Here is a 16,776-nt window from a genome sequence, read left to right as displayed (position 1 = left end):
TTGCTTTCTAAAAACCACAATACAAACAAAAAAAAAGTGAACCGCTATGCTGGATATTGCTAAAGAACTCCTCTTCAACAAATCTATCAGAAAACACCCACAAGGGGGAGACAAAATATTGTGCAGAATGTATCCTCTGATTGCTGCCCAGACCCGTATTTCGTTTGTGTCATGTAAAATCTTGTGCCTCCAATATCTTTTTGAAGTTAGCTTTTCCAAAAAGCACGAATGTTCCTGTTCTGTGACTTTCTACTCCTAATTGTATTTTTTAAGATAAGATAAGAGCTGACTGGGAGTTGTATTTCCTTATTAGGAAACGTAGGTTGCGTAATGATGTCTGACGTCAGAGCAGCAGTCACAAGACCTTGCTAGCGGAGCGGAGTGTGTGGGGCCACAGGGGCATCTCGTTCACAGCTTGTGTTATGTAGTGTCTAGGAGGCAGAACTGGCACCATGGCCACGAAGAACCAACACTTACCGTTCCTTTGGAGGGAAAGAGGCGACTGTTTTCTGTGAATTTCTCCGAAGTTTTCTCGTCGCATGACTTAAGCCCTGCGAGGTTGTACCTATATCAGCGGAAGGCATTGTGTATGCGTGCGTGGCGGCTGTTGTTATCGGCGGCGGCAGTGTCTGGCTAGCTCAGCCGCACATCTCCAGCCTCGTTAGCAAGTTAGCAAGTCAACATTGTGTGCTTACATCGACGCTGAGCTAGCAGGGCTGCTAGCTTGGCTGGTTTGTTTGGTAGGAGCTGGTGTGTAGGTGATGTTGTCCGTGCTGTCGTACGGTAGACTGGTAGCCAGAGCTGTCATCGGCGGACTTTCTCAGACAGACAGCCGTGACTACAGCCTGGTGACAGCAAGCTGCGGCTTCGGCAAGGATTTCCGCAAAGGTATCCTGAAGAAAGGGATGTGCTATGGGGACGACGCGTGCTTCATCGCCCGACATAGATCCGCTGATGTTTTGGGTGAGTGTCTGCTTTGTTTGCTGTAGAAACGTTAACCAATTAGTGCTATATCCATTTTCTATTACGTGAATGAGAGGTCAAAGGTCGCATAATTTATTAGCATTACACAAAGGTTGGATTTCACGTGCGACCAAATGTTTCAATATAAGACAGCTCAGAAGGCTAAAGCAAGTGCTGTCACGTTGGCTTATCCACCGCTGACATCACATCATTGTACTTCAGTGCTTTCTTCTGTGTTGACTACCTGCTACATCGTGCTGTTTGTTCTGTATACAAAGAAGGCTAACATCTGAACCTGAACACTGGCTTCACATTGCGTGGTGAATTCCTTCAACAAAATATCAATGTCTCAAGTAAACCCAAAATCATTTCAGGCTGTACTGTATTGCATAATTAATTAATCAATTGTTATTGTTATTGTTATAATCTGTCGTAATAAGGATTGATTAAAGGGACTACACAGCCTAAATTTGATCAGTTGTAAAGTTGTGTGTGCGTCTGCTGTTGGCAAGCCTGTTTCTGTGTTCTGGCAGAGGCTGAGGAGACGCTGTTTGCCATCCTTGTATGGTCAGTCCTGGGACTAACAAGTCTGAAGTTTCCTTTCTAGGAAAATCTTAAATGCGCTTAGGGAACAAGCGTTCCTATCAACCAACAAAGCAAAGCATGCATCTGTAAAAGGATTAGTAAATGCTTGCAATGACAAGGTTCATAATAGGTGCTGATAAATACATCACCTGTGGGCATAAAATGCACTGAGCTTTTAGCAACCTGTTATTATTTGGGACTTTTCACTATTAGGAAAAACTAACCATGACAGGTGAAAGATGAACTCTCAGGCTGCATTCTGTGACATGTCCTTGATTTCTTGGACAGTCTTGTTTACTGTACTGGATGTTCCTTTGAATCTTGGTGAAAGTGTTCATTGTTTGTCTTAATTGTGCAGCTGCGTGGTATTGTTCTCGTTACTCACAAGACCCTCACTAGTCTGATGTCTGTGAAATCTAAACTATATGTAAACAAACAGTTCCCTCATGTGGGGTTTGAATGCAGCATTATGCACAATATAGAATACCATAAATGCAAAGGTAAAGGGTTTTGTTCCCTTGTAATTAAAGTGAAAAGTATTCTACACAACCATTAAATGAACACCTGTCTGTTTTTAGGTGTAGCAGATGGAGTAGGTGGCTGGCGTGACTATGGAGTGGACCCATCTCAGTTTTCAGGTACACTGATGAAGACATGTGAGAGGCTGGTGAAGGAGGGACGCTTCATCCCCAGCAACCCCGTGGGAGTCCTCACGACCAGTTACTACGAGCTGCTGCAGAACAAAGTGCCACTGCTGGGTGAGTAAAGCCACTGGACACACAGGGTCACCTGTGAAAAGCCACTGTGTGCTCAGTTTATGTACACCAGGTGCATGCATACAGTCTGCTGCTGCTCTCTGGAGGTCAATGCTTCATTCATTCATTCCTGTACAAATGATTTAATTATTCAAATAACAGAAGAAGACTCCCCAGGATCCTCTCTATGACTCGTTTGTATTAAACATGTAGGACTGCACACTGCCAGTTTCCCTCCTCCGTGCCTCTCACCTTGTTTAAAAGCTCACTAAACAAATCAAGAGCCATCCCATGCATGGTATCGGACTGCACAGTTCATCCTATACTGTGTCGAGCCAAACTCTGCTTGCCAATGAAATATTTTCCGTGTGGTTTGGATCCGAGTACGCAGCCACATGATAGGTTGTTTGTTTCTGTCCGTTCAGTTCAGTGGAAGCTGGATTGAGATTTTTGCATCATGAGTCAGAACAGCCAGATCCCATTAAGAAGTCCTGGGAATGTCCCGAGTCCCGACCTGCCCTGTGCAGTTCACTTCCAGAATCCCTTTCCTCCTTCTTGTGCTTCCTGAAAACAAAGCGTGTACAAACATGTAACATCAGGAACAAATGTTTCAGGAACAGATCTTTGTCTCTGCGAGAGTCAGTACTTTTCCACCCCTTCATCACATGTGCACCAGGGGAAACAACACTGTATTGTGCCGTTCTTCACGGCAGTGGGAATGTTCTTGAGACCGGCAGTGTGTAATTGTACTGCTGGAGAGAAAACAGAGGAGAAAGGGAGTGAGTCAGAGTGCATGAGGGGTTTTGAAGGTTGGTCCCAAAGAGCATATTTTGGTGTGCCAGATGAATCACCAGCAGGGTGTGGCTGCACGCTGTCCGCCTGCTCCACCAGCTCATGTTTCCTATTCAGCATCTCCCAGATGGTGGAAAGGAACAACAAAAAATTCTTACAACTGCTACACTGATCGTGTTACGTCAGGCTTTTGTATTTAGACTCACCTCATTAATCAGTCTGCAAATGCCTTTAGATGGGTATCTTCCATAAAAGTAGAGATATTTCCTAATCTGTGCAGCTGTTGTAGTTTTTTATTCTCTGTTTCATCAAAGCATTTTAAGGAAGCATTTCAAGGTATGTCTTTATTATAGTATATATATTTCACAGTATGCTTTTTGACATATCACAGATTTACAAAAATTAAAGTCGAGCTGAAACGGCATTTCGAGAGTATCTAGCTTCCGTATCGTGACGTATTTCCGAGTGAAACAGGACGTGCAGGCGGGACATATCATTAGAGGGATTTGATTGACAGACGTTCTCCACAGTGCAGTAGCTAGCTAACTGACCGAGCGTTCTTGGTGCTCTGCGGCTAAATGTTGCAGATTGATTGGTTGAAATTGTTTGGTGCTAACTTACGTAAGCACGCGTGAAATTTAGTTTCACCGGAAGAAAAAATGATCTGATTTTGATATAAGAATACGAAGAAATGGATTTTCTGTATTTTTTTTTGTATGCAATATGCAGTAACATTGAATTACGATAAATAAACATGTCAACCCATGTCTTTGCTCTGCTTTGCATATTTTAGTCTGTACATATGTTTGTGATTTTTTTTCTTAAAGCAGAATAAATTTCTTTTTCAACACAAGGTCTTAATTAACCCCCGTTGTGCTCGCTAACCATGCAGTTGTCAAATTGGCATCGATTAATCTGAGTGTAGCCACTAGCTGGGACTTCATCTGATTGGCCAAATTGTATGAATGTATTTGGGCATGCTGGATGTGAATGCATGGGGTGTGTGTGTTACACAAGTTGAATTCATTTTAAAAGAGACACTCAATAGCCCCCCCCAAGAAAGATAGTTATTGAAATGGCCTCTGTATCGGCAGTTCCTTGTTGCAGCACCTTGATGTGGTCGTAGCTGGCAGTGACACAAAATAATCTTAAAGCTCATAAACTGTCTTTAAATACTCTTAGTTTTGTCACGACTGCTCTGTGATATTGTTGCTACATTAGACCCAGCTGATGTTGAAGAGCACATTCAAACATCTGAAATTTAAAGTGTACATGAAATGAAGTGTTTGTGTGTGTCTGTGCTTGTCTGCAGGTAGCAGCACAGCCTGCATTGTGGTTTTGGACCGGCAGAGTCACCGGCTGCACACAGCCAACCTGGGAGACTCGGGCTTCCTGGTCGTCCGGGGAGGGGAAGTGGTCCACCGCTCAGACGAGCAGCAGCACTACTTCAACACGCCCTTCCAGCTCTCCATTGCTCCACCGGGGGCTGAAGGAGCCGTCCTCAGTGACAGGTGAGACACTCAACAGGCAGCACCTCAACATGCCTGCTGCACACCAGTAAAGAAGGGTTTTGAACGTAACTTTATAGTAAATAGTTTCTCGTTTCAAATCCTACATAACAAAGGCCAGTAAAGGAAACAAACAACCATGCAGTAGTGCAGGATTAGCTCAGCTGTTAGAGCAGGCCCCCATTCACAGACAAACTCTTCTCCGCATTGGCCCCTGGTTGGACTCCAACCCTCTGCCATTCGGTGCATGTTAACCCCACTCTCTCCTCCATATGTTTCCTCTTTCTCCTCAGCTGTCCTATCTTATTTTAAAAAAGCCCTGAAGAACATTTTATTGTGCTACGCCCTCCACATGCTGCAGTATTTTGTGAATGTAGCGACTGCACGGTGTTGAGCTGTAGCATAACAGTGTGTCAGAGGCCACGTGCTGCTGTTTCTCGTTGCTGCAGCGTGCCAAGAAGCAGCACAGTAGACGTCAGTAGAGTGCAGGGCAGGCGCTGGGCGTTTGCCAAGCTTTCCCTCTCACCCAGGTCAAAGTCTGTGTGGGCCGAAGAGTCCACAGCCAATCCCGCGCCAGCAGACTGAGCCACCTTTTCACTCGCTCAGTCTTGAACCAGGCAGATTATTTTGAGCCTCTTAAAAGCATTTCTGGAAAACAGACTGAAGATGAATCTTAACTACACCAGTCTTACATAATGACAGTGTTTTGCCTTCATTATAATGAAGCAGAATTCAGTCCCAACCAACCTGTTGTCACCTTGAGTAGTTGAGTATTTAATGTGCTGCTTGAAATGACACTTTCTTTTTAATTAGTGCACTTAGTCATTTAGTGGGAAGGATTTACTCTGAGTAATTTACACTGAGTGCAACAGCAGATTAGTCCTCAGATCCTAGATCACTTGCATAGCAACCAATAGAGAAGAGTGCAAGGGTCAAATCTAAAGTGCACCAACTACAAGAAAAAGACAAGAAAAAGGTTTAGAGTATGATGATCTGTGAAGGGAGACAGTTCCCAGTATTTTCAACATGCAGCTGAACATGTATTTTAATGCTGAGTGTGCACTTTGCACGTTGCAACATGTGAGTTTGTTTACATATGTTTGTGTATAAGTTGTCCTCCAGCATGGGGATCAGACATGAGGTGAACATTGCGTTCTCATAACATGGTTTTATAGCTATAAGCCAGGACATTTTGCCTGTGGATTATCTTTATAATTAGAATTGAAGATATGATGTTTCACTGTATAATTATGGAAAGTGTCTGTTCTTGGTGGCATTTGAGAAATGGCTTTGACTCATGGAGGTGTTAAACAATAGATGATGCATGCAAACAAGACAGTCAGTTCATTTGAATGAAAGCTTTGCGCCGAATGCACACACAGAAGACTCTTATATTTCCATTTCTCTTTTCCAAACTTGCATACGGGTCTTTAATAATGTCTCTATTTCTTTATTTGTCCCTTTAAGTTGTTGAAAAGTTGTTTTTTAATTAGAACTGCATTTTCAGTGACATCAGAATCGCAGCAGAGGACAGGCTGTTCCTGGGAGCTTTGGCTCAGTGTCATGATGCAGTCCAGACAGTTTGTAATGAATAACATTGGCGACTGGCAGGGAGAGTGTGCAGCAGTGAAAGGGCATCTTCTAAGAAGTGAAACTGACACTTGCCTTGCCTTGTTCCTGCCTTTATGTATTTGTAGCACCCATCGTTAAAACGGCAGCATCTCTCCAAAAACCCTGTGATGACTCCTTGAATTTATCATCATCCTATAACATGCTCAAGTTTGGAGCCGCGCTGAAAGCTTAGCTGTCATAATATTTGTTCATTATATTGTGCTGTTATCACTGAGTATCTCTCGAGTAGAGGAGACGTGGGGTTAGAGGTTGAGATTAATCTATCAGCTTCGACAGGACAGATTTCCTGTACGTGGGTGTAAGGTTCAAGAGAAAGCGTAAACAGGATGAATAAACACGGTCACAACCTTGTTGATGTTAGTTTTACTGTTAGACAAAACACCTTTTAAATCCTGCTTCAGTTAAATGACCATAATGATTGCATGCTGTGCTCTGTCTCCCGTAGCCCTGACGCTGCAGACAGCTCGTCCTTTGACGTACAGCTGGGTGACATCATCCTCACCGCCACCGATGGGCTCTTCGACAACATGCCCGACTACATGATCCTGCAAGAGTTGAAGAAACTCAAGGTAAGTCGCACAAAGGCCAAAACAGGTTTGCTTGTGGAAGTGGAATCTGAAATATTTCTGGAAAACAAACGTCATGCTTTGTTTTTGTTGCTAAGAATGCAAACTATGAGAGCATCCAGCAGACTGCGCGGAGCATCGCAGAGCAGGCCCACGTGCTGGCGTATGACCCCAACTACATGTCGCCTTTTGCACAGTTTGCCTGTGACAACGGACTGAATGTAAGAGGTAAGGTTCTCAGTTCTGCTTCATCAAAATATGACGGACAATGGCACCTAATGTGAGTATTGTCTAGACTGAAATTTTAGTACCGACCTCACAGAAAGCTGTACTTCTTTTCTGTCCAGGAGGAAAGCCTGATGACATCACAGTGCTGCTGTCCATCGTGGCAGAATACACCGACTAGAGTCTGTGTGGAGCTGTGAAAGGGCTGCTTCTACGTCTGCAGGTGGTGGACTACTTTGATTCCTGCTGGCCAGGATGAAGGACTTATGTCACATGCTTACCCCCGCATGTCTGATTCTACTCCGCCTCTACAGCTGACCACCAATCCCTTCTACTCCCAAACAAACTCCTACATGCCCATTCCTCTCTGATTGTGTACATCAGAGAGTGGATACATAAAGAGGGCTGGAGGCCTGAAGCATCCTCCTGGCCAGGCTGGCATCTTTGCAGTTTTCCAGAGCTCACTGGATAATCCTATTGCCTTGGGATAAGCAGTTCGAGATGCTGGAGATGAGGATCCTGTCTGATGCGGATAAGCCATCTTTCTCTGATGGGTGGTATGGGCAGAGAGGAAGTTGAGGCAGATGTAGCTGGACGCTGGGTGTTAAACTCTGCTGGAAGGGAAAGATACAGTCCACCAATCATGTCAAGAAGGGAACTGCACAGGAAATGACAGCATTAGGGCTCAATAAACGGCCTGTCTGGTGTAAGCGGATGTTCCCGAGGACACAATGGTAGTTCAAACACCTTTGTCAAAGGGCCTGGAACCTCGTATGTTGGTGCAGGGAGAATATGTTTAGTAGTAGGGTATGACCAACGTGCTGTTGTGGGGAGTTTTCTTAAATGTTTGCAAAAAATGTGTGTACCGGAGTGTGACATCAATGCATCAGCGGTTACTTTCTCGACAGGGTGATCTAAAAATATTTCCTGAAGAAGAGCGGCAGCTGCCTTTTCCAAACCAGTGCGACTCATTTCTTGCACACCACTTGTTGCTTCATTACTGGGATGAGAATTTTATAGTTAAGAACCCTGTCGAACTGATGCCCTCCCTTTAATCTCACGGCTGCTGCTGATGTCTTGATTGTGATTACATGTGACGTCTCTATGAACTCGTGTGTGTGCGCGCGTGTAAGATGAATGCACTTGTGCTCGTCAACGTGTCAACTGAAATGTTCAATTAGCGTGTAGAAAAAGGATGTGAAGGCTACAGACTTCTGCAAATCCACTGGGCTGATTTTAGTCTTGCAGCCTTAAACGCACAAAGCTTAAGAAGCATATCTGAAAATGCTCGACGCGGTGGAAGTTGGTCACGTGACCAAATGTATTTTTGTAACTTCTTTGTTCAGTGGCATTGTTGAATTCTTTAGACTGATCATCACATCAGAGTAGCTTTAGAACCTGTTGTTGTCAATCAGCTTTTCCTTCTCTTCACTCTCCTGTCTGCTGTAGAGCTCCAACGGCACATTCATTAGTCGGGTCACTGCAGGTTTCATGTAAAAAATAATTAGTCATTGTGTTTCCATTGCATCACTACAGATTTGCACTCTGCATTTGCCGCAACCTAATCCTCAATTGAAATATTTCTTTGGAAAAAAAATGTTTTGTGGAGCGTTACAATGATGTGCCTTGTATCGAGCTGTCGTTGATACTGGCAAATGTCCGTAATTCCTTAAACCCTCAGCTATGTGCCAGGCACGGAGCACAGAGTCTGAAACTGTAAAGTAGCCATATAAGTTAGAACAGCTTTCCCATCATGCCCTGCTGTCTTAACACCCACTCTTTGTCCAACCTTTTTTTTTTTTCTTCTTAAATCTGCTTCGCTGGGCTCGGTCAGGAGCTTAGGAATAGTTATCAAGCCATCACATGCCTAGAAAATCCTCCCTGTGGATCTTCGGATGCATATTTACAATCTGCACTATCTAACGGACTGTTTCCCTCCTTAATCTGAGAAGTTCACACTGGAGTCAGCTGCAGTGTCAGGCGTCATTTTTGAAATGCGGCTGATGGGCGTGGCAGAGCGGCGACTGGCCAAAATGTGACGTTTTAAGTGTTAAAGCACTGAGGACAATCTAAGCAGCCTTAAATATATTACATAGCAATTCTCCCAGTCGGATGGTTCCGCCACTGTTAGCTTTGTGGTTCTGCTTCCTGACTCATACCTGCCCTGACACTCTTCCCTGATGTCTCTCATCCTCCTCTTCCAAACACTTTGTTACAACCAGAGCATGTGGCTATATATATTTTGGGTGTACAGTTCAATGCAGATGTTAGCTCTGCACAACAATTTTCAAATCTGTACAATATTTAAATAAAGAGTATAGTATTTATTATCCTGTTGTGTTTGATGACTCTCTCTGGCACGCTTGATCTCACAGAAAATACACTGCAGAAGCATTTTCCTCGCTGGGGCAGGTTTTATACCTTCAGGGCTGTTTCAGCACTCAGACATAATCTCATTTGGCTCCGCATCCAGTCAATGTGTTTACCTCACTGAACTCAGGCTGCTGAGCACACTGGAAGAAGAGAATGCTTCAGAACGCCTTGTACAAATTGTGTGCGTGTACTCCCACATTCCTCAGGTGTCGGGAACACAAAGAGATACTATCACAGGCGGGTGTGGCCTCTTCAAGTGGCAGTCATGTTTTCACAGACGAGAGCAATTATGCAATTACAAACGACACACTTTAATTGCCAAGACAAATTAATTTATATAGATAAATATCTATTGTAAATTCATACTCCGGAAATTTCTAACTGCGAGAAAACAAACAAAACAACATTTGGAATTTCAGCATGCTTTAAAAGGAATACAAATGCCAAGTTCATGAAATATAAATTCATTTGAATCCTACGATTGAACTTCGTGGCCTACAGCAACACAAAAAGTCGTGTGTAACAGCCTCAGAGTGTCGGGCTTCTTGTGTACTCTTCCTCTTCATCACTGTAACATGCCAGGACAGGCAGCGTGGCAGCACAACCATCATTGTCCTGCTCTGAGGACAAGGCCCTGAACAGGAGGGAGCAGATCTGCAGAGAAAAAGACAAAACCCACGTCAGTGCACAATTGTGGAAGAAAAATAAGACGCTATTTAAATGCTTCAGAAATTAGATGTTTTTATTTTATTGGAAAACTTTTTTTCGCTGGTGAATAAAAAAAGGGACCTGTAAATAATAAATAAAACCCTAAATGCAACAAAAAGAATAGAAACCGGGAAAGGAACAAAAAGATAAACATTCCCTTAAGATTCACCACATTTCACATGTTAGAACAAAACATGGTCCCAGCCAGAAAGTGCTGGTGAGACACGATGGATTTATTTCCAGCAGACCTCAAAGTTATACACATTGGCCCCACGGAACAAGCAGAGGCCATATGCAAACTCAATAAAACAACTGGAAAATCTTGTTACTGTGGACGAGGCAGGAGTTGTGGTGGCACTGGCGCAGTCCTCCTCGGGCGCACACAGTCCGTCAGTCTGTGGCAGAAGCAGCATCAGAGCAGGTGGGTCGATAATAGGGCTGCCCTGGCTGGATGCTATCAGATCAGTCATAGCAGGAATATCCTGAGGCTCCCCGATGTCCTCACATGAACCCACAGGTAGAACAGCAGCAGCTGCACACCTGGGAACACACACACACACACACACACACACACACACACACACACACAACACGCTTACTGCAGCAAGCAAAAATCACGAGATAATGATCAGCCCCTGGGCTGGCAAAGATAGTTGTGATACTGAGTGCAGTGTAATTGTGGTGCACACTTCCAAGCTAACAATTTAGCCTGTATGCAGGTAATAAATTGATGTTACAGCATGTCAGTGAAACCTGACTCCTAAGCTTATGAAAGGTGTACGTTATACTGACATGTCTGAAGGAGGGAGTTGAAATAAGGTGAATGTTGCAAAATAAACAACAGGAAGAAAAAAGAAGAGAGGTATGCAAGGGACAGAGAGGAAGAACAACTCTGACAGTGAGTACATTGAATAATTAAGTTATAACATTTTTTCTTTTTTTCCCTTCACATTAAAACAGAGTGCATTGCCCATGACTTTAATGTTAAAATAGTCCTTGGATCACATGCAGTTTGTCTATGAGGGGGTGTCTAAAGAACATTCAATTATCAAGACATAAGGGTGCATTCTCAGACTAAAACTAGCAAAAGTGTAAATACTGTAAAACTCATCTCAGAAACTAGTTTAGTCACATTAGCAAGAACACCCATCAACAGGACTCTGTTACTGAAGGCGCCTTAAGCACAGTTGAACAAACAACAACACAACCGTGTGCATGAAACCACACTACATGTCATTAACCTCAGAAACGAAACCAGACCAGAATAACAAAGACGAACACAGCAGGAAGAAGTAAAGAGAGCAAGCTGGTTTTTAAATTGTCTCCAGACAACCTGAGGCCCTGTCAGGCACGTTTTCTTACAAGCATGCCACAAATGTCAAAAATATACTGCATGCTCTCAGAAACAGTCTGAACGATCATTGTTTAAGAAGTGCAGGTTGTAGTTGAAGTGTGTCCTCTACAGACTCCCTGCAGTGCTTACAAACAAACCAAGCTATAGTGATCTAGATGTCCAAAGGAAAGCAGGGCTGGTGCTGCAGGAACCACCCAGATAAATAAAGCACAGTATGACAAAGAGAGAGAGAGAGAGAGAGAGAGCGAGAGCAGAACAGCCAAGCAGGCTAGCAAAGCAGAGATGAGGGGATTACAGACTGTGACACTGACAGGCTTCTTACCTCACCCTACATGTTCACGGCTTGCCCTATTTATCTCTGTTACAGACACAAGGCTGGCTGCTGTAACACTACGCCCTCTCAGGAATCTAAAAACAGCCAATGAGGGCAAACTGCCTCGACTGAGTGCCATGAGAGCAGCTCAGGTAGAGCCCTGTGGGAAGATTCGACTATACTCTGGTTTACAGGACGCTGTCTGGCCAAATATAAAGATTAGATCTGTCTGTGCAACACTGCTCAAGGTACACCAGATCCCAATCATTGTACACATGGTTGACGTAGCCAGATTTGTTACCTGGGTGTGGTCTGGGCTGGGGCCTCTGTAGGCTGAGCGGGGTCCCGGCTTTCAGAGTCAGTCAGAGTAGCCAGCACCACAGTGGCTTCCACTACCATGTCCTCCACAGAGAAGCACACAGGCCTAATAACAACATTATGAGCACTCTGATAGATATGACAGTGACAGCAAGCTTAGTACATTCTCTCTTCTTTCTGGCGTTGGTCTTTGTAACATGGGATCTGAACGCTACTCAAGCTAATCACGATGACAAAGAGACTTACTGTCCTGCAGCGCCACAGTAGACCGACACTGGAAGGCAATGTGTCTCTGCAAAGGACAACAAACCCTGGAAAACAGAACAGCAGATGTTCCTTTGTACCATTACTATTGGCTTTGTAAGCACAATTATTATCTGTTGTTGTTGATGTGAAATGAACTATGTTGCTCTGTCTGCCCGTCTCTATCCTGCATCTCCCTCTATCTCACTGTTCGGCCCCTCCAGTCGAGGCAGACGGCTGTTCAACAGGAGTCTGGTTCTGCTCGAGGTTTCTGCCTGTTAAAAGGAAGTTGTTCCTCCTGTGGCAAATGTTGTTAAGAGCTGCTCATGGTGGATTCATGTTGAGTCTCTCTTTAAATAAGATAAAAAGGAGCACGGTCTAGACCTGCTCTTTTTGTAAACATTGATATTTAACAGCTGATTGTTTAGAGAACAGTGTCATTGCATGTTTACAATGATCAGGCAAAAGAGAAATAACAACACTCAACTAACTTGAGGCTGACTGAAACTTAAAGCCCGGCTTCTTCTAATCCATCCAAACCAGATTTTCTAAAACGGACAGGAACTAGAAGACTAGGCTGTCTAATGAGGAGCTTCACAGCAGGGTTTCCAAGACACATTCCAAGACATTAGAGACAAGACTTGTGGTTAGTAATGCAGGTCAAGTCTCACTGGTCCAACACAAGAACTGTGTGAACTCGAACGAACGTTTGCAAATGGTCCAGTAACTAAAATTAGGTTTATGTAAACACTGTAACAAACTATTCCTGACATGGCATTATAGTTCTCTAAGATCCAATGCTTTAATGTTACTCAAAACACAAATGGTTTAAGATCGACTTCGAGCCAGCCCTTTAAATACAAACACATTCCTAATTGGCCTCAGAGTTATCTTATAATGAACCCTGCAATGCGTGGCCTAAAATGACTGTAATTCATAGCTTTAATTACTTTTCCTAAGCATGAGTGTCATATGCGTCACTTCTGTTACACTATCTTTTGCTATAAAGATGAGTCACGGCGCTGAGCGGAAAGTTCTCATGGAAAGGATACAGAGTAACGTGTACAGAGGCTTCAGTGTCCATGTTATAGGACTGGAAATATGACCTCTTTGACATGAAATACTGCCGGTGACCCCGTCTCACACACACACATACTCTCTGTATATACACACCAAGATACACACATATAATATTCTCATGTGACACGATAAAGGGAGCCTCCAAAAATAACCCTGTTACCCTCAACTCCTTCAGACAGAAGGTTATATCCGAGTCCACTCCGACCTGAAAGTAGTCAAACTCGTCTGGGTGTAAGGACATCTCAGTGTACATCATCTTCATGTGATCTGTGACACAAGTGCATCCAAGTCAAACAGTATCCGCACAAAGAAACTCAGTGTTTGTATTGATGTGGCTTATGAGTTACAGGTGTTTTTATTTGCATTATCAGTCTGCTGTGAAACGTCAATCTCAAAGCAGGGAAAATAGCGTCAAAACGTCCGTCAAAAAACAAAACCCAGTGTATTACAAGCTCACCGTTTCCCACCTCATAGTAGTTTCTGAGACTGACTCTCAGGGGAGTTATGGACAGAGTGATTTCCTCCTGGGACGCTGGGAAATGCATCACCATATCACCAAGAAGCCTGCAAAGGTGGAGCAACATGCAAACCAACACAGAAGCACTGAGCAAAGAGTCTTAAGTCAATGCTTTTCTATCAGTGAATGCATTTTCTATTTAGTTTACAATCTATATAATTTGGGTATTTATTTAAATCTATTTGTAAATCTGGTTGACTCCATTGCATTGCTTTGTGCCAGCAAGAGTCATCTTAAAGTAAAACATATTGTGAACATCCCCTCTCTTTGTTTTTAATAGACTGGACGGCTGAATTCAGCAGACAGCTACCATATGACTTATTTATTTCACAGTAAATACACGTGTCATGAAAAGGAGTTTAAGATAGTTTTAGAAGAAGGGAACTATTTAGTTTGCATAAAAAAAGGGTTAATCAAACATATAAAATATGCTCAGTATTTCAAAGAAAGTTGAGGTTCAAACTTGATAACATATTAGTGAGCTGCTAACCTGGAAGGAGCCTTTAGCACATTGGGACAGAGGTGTGAGGCAAACACTGCCTGCAGAGCCTCACTCTCCTGGAAACGTAGGTTGTGGGTTTTAGTGATGCCTATCACAAGAGCAGAGAGGATATTTGGAGCACACTGCCACCAAGTGCTGAAGAAGTGCAAAGCAGTGTTTACTGCGTAGTGTTAAAAGAGGTCACTTTAAACATCATGAAAGAAAACATTTAAGGTAAAGAAAAGCTGAAAATGTTAAATAGAATATGCCTGTGAAAACCCTGACTCTGTCCTTTATCCACAACTAGCTTATAATGAAAGATGTAATGTTTCCTACCATGCCTGCAGAAGAACTGGATCATCAGTCGGTCATTAGGTTGGCCGATTGATATCTGACATCGTTCCACATTTCGCTCAATAGAAGTCAAACACCGGAAAAGAGGCAGAACAGACTAAAAAACAAGTAAACATGATTCACTGTTTTTTCTTTTACTTGGTTTAATTACGTTTTGCCTGCTTGGTTATACTTTACTAATAAAATAAAACAAAAAAAATATGATTCAGTGTTTCAACATTTCAATCATAGTCCTAAAGGGAGAGAAAAATCACGTTTTGTTTTTGCATTAGTTTGTTTCTGGGTTGACTTCTCCACTTCTGTGTCCTGTATCCTGAGAAGAATCATGGTGTGATGCCACCTGGAGATTTATGCACATGGATTATCAGCATGACTGACGTACCTTCATGACAAGTTTGCATTTAATTGTTTCACTGCCCTGCTCTGATACTGATCCCAGGCTGTACTGCTGGAAGAACAGCGGTGAGAAGAGGAAGCAGGCATATGCAGAATGAGCAGAATTTACGGATCTCAGTGCAAGCTTTGAGACAGAGAGAGAGAGAGATTCAGTCAAGATGCTCCTTGCTGTCATGAACTGTAACATCAGGTAAAACAGTGGTCCAACCCCTGCGGGCCTATGTAGGCGTCATGTTAAACGTTGATTGAGTTGGAAAAAAATATAGATTGTAGGTTGCAAGTATTACAACTATTCTTTTAGGTGAGTTAAAATTTCTGTCTCCTCTTCTGCAAACACATGCCGAAACTCAACTATGCCGTTTAGTTGGTGCTGCTCACCCCTTTGATCATGGGATCCAACCACAGTTCATCTCCGATCCGTGACAGGGCATGAATAGCCTTTCCAAATGCTGCAACACAAGGTGCCAACAGTGTTAAAGGTTAGCAACATACTAAAGTTATGTTACTGAACCTATGAGGTCACTGAAATTGAGGCTAACTAAGCTATACTAACAAGTTAAGGTAACCGTAAATTAAGCTAGCATCATCTTTTATTAATAGTTCATGTTTAGCAAGTCTCATGTTAGCTGCAACAACTGGGTTTGAAATTAATTCATATTAACTTGAAAAGATTAACTTGGTCATATTTTACTAGTGTTGCTTCTACCTTTTACACAATTTCCTTCGAGTAGACAGTTCATATTTGCTGATGACATATGTAGTTCCACTCACGAGCTCATTAAAGTACACGGCAGTTTGCGCGCGCGCGCAGCTGAGGCTAACCTGGAATAATGCTGTGATACATGCTAATAAGCTGAACGAAATGATTACTAAGGTTGATGATTCAGTGAAGAAAATGGTCCCAATCTTAAAATTATTATAAACTCTTTATTTATTGGTGATTACATTTATTGAAATAATTGATCAGCATGCAAAGAAATAATACAAATAGAATGTTAATTAAAGAAAATTAATAACCCCACTAGATAATGGAATGGAAACAAATATATATGTCTCAAGTTCTGCAACAATTGTTTTTTTGTTTTTTATAATTGAAAAAGCAAATAACAGATGTGTAATTAGAGAGGTATACATATTAAATGCTACAACTCTGTATGGAGACTATACTAAATAATGTAAATTAGCCTATATAAACTACAAGAATACAGGTGCTCTATTTGACAAATAATATATCTATACATTCAGCAAACAGAACAACACTTAAATATGAGTGTGATAAGTGTAGGTGTGTTAAACTATGATATCACTAAATTGTTGGTTAGGGTCATATAGAGTTACTGCATTTAAAAACTTGTGCAATGACGATCAGCTGTCGTTACAAAATTCAGCATCAAGGTTGTGAAATCCTTCAAAACAGTGAAAGCATCATGTCTGTCATTTGTTGACTATTTTTGGAAGTATGACATCAGAATAAACTGTGCTGCTGGCGCCTTTACTTTGCTCTTTGGGCTTTGCCCTAACGACATCCTTCTCCACATCCTTTGTGAACCTGCTATTTTGTGTTTGCTGATGATCCCCGTACCTCCTTCTACAGGTAGGATCCTGACCTAGGA

At 42.7% G+C, this 16,776-nt stretch overlaps 2 protein-coding genes across 2 annotated transcripts; one reads left to right on the top strand and one right to left on the bottom strand.

Annotated features, from left to right (window-relative positions):
- Positions 1-409: 409 nt before the first annotated feature.
- pptc7a (protein phosphatase targeting COQ7 a) lies at positions 410-9,353 on the top strand. Its single transcript, XM_069682882.1, has 6 exons — positions 410-963; positions 2,127-2,306; positions 4,408-4,606; positions 6,681-6,804; positions 6,900-7,029; positions 7,149-9,353. Exons 1-6 carry the CDS (start codon positions 762-764, stop codon positions 7,205-7,207), a joined length of 894 nt encoding a protein of 297 aa, XP_069538983.1. The 5' UTR covers positions 410-761; the 3' UTR covers positions 7,208-9,353.
- Positions 9,354-9,774: 421 nt separating this feature from the next.
- rad9b (RAD9 checkpoint clamp component B) lies at positions 9,775-15,903 on the bottom strand. Its single transcript, XM_069683658.1, has 11 exons — positions 15,870-15,903; positions 15,542-15,612; positions 15,150-15,287; positions 14,750-14,864; positions 14,423-14,522; positions 13,873-13,979; positions 13,576-13,682; positions 12,339-12,403; positions 12,076-12,198; positions 10,437-10,647; positions 9,775-10,053 (listed from the first exon to the last, which is right to left on the bottom strand). Exons 1-11 carry the CDS (start codon positions 15,901-15,903, stop codon positions 9,928-9,930), a joined length of 1,197 nt encoding a protein of 398 aa, XP_069539759.1. The 3' UTR covers positions 9,775-9,927.
- Between the last annotated feature and the right edge of the window lie 873 nt (positions 15,904-16,776).

The sequence above is a fragment of the Semicossyphus pulcher genome, unplaced genomic scaffold (genome assembly GCF_022749685.1).
Source record: "Semicossyphus pulcher isolate SPU_LCO1_2020_fin unplaced genomic scaffold, fSemPul1.0.p SCAF_6, whole genome shotgun sequence".
Taxonomy (NCBI): Eukaryota; Metazoa; Chordata; class Actinopteri; order Labriformes; family Labridae; genus Semicossyphus; species Semicossyphus pulcher.
This window is presented reverse-complemented; position numbering and strand designations above follow the sequence as displayed.

Excerpts from the sequence above, each read along its gene's own strand:
- pptc7a (XM_069682882.1), top strand. The coding sequence starts at position 762 with ATGTTGTCCGTGCTGTCGTACGGTAGACTGGTAGCCAGAGCTGTCATC. Across the intron at positions 964-2,126 it reads TAGATCCGCTGATGTTTTGG|GTGTAGCAGATGGAGTAGGT; the intron begins GTGAGTGTCTGC and ends GTCTGTTTTTAG. Across the intron at positions 2,307-4,407 it reads GAACAAAGTGCCACTGCTGG|GTAGCAGCACAGCCTGCATT; the intron begins GTGAGTAAAGCC and ends GCTTGTCTGCAG.
- rad9b (XM_069683658.1), bottom strand. The coding sequence starts at position 15,903 with ATGAACTGTCTACTCGAAGGAAATTGTGTAAAAG. Across the intron at positions 14,523-14,749 it reads CCAGTTCTTCTGCAGGCATG|GCATCACTAAAACCCACAAC; the intron begins GTAGGAAACATT and ends CTCTTGTGATAG. Across the intron at positions 13,980-14,422 it reads GTGCTAAAGGCTCCTTCCAG|GCTTCTTGGTGATATGGTGA; the intron begins GTTAGCAGCTCA and ends CCACCTTTGCAG.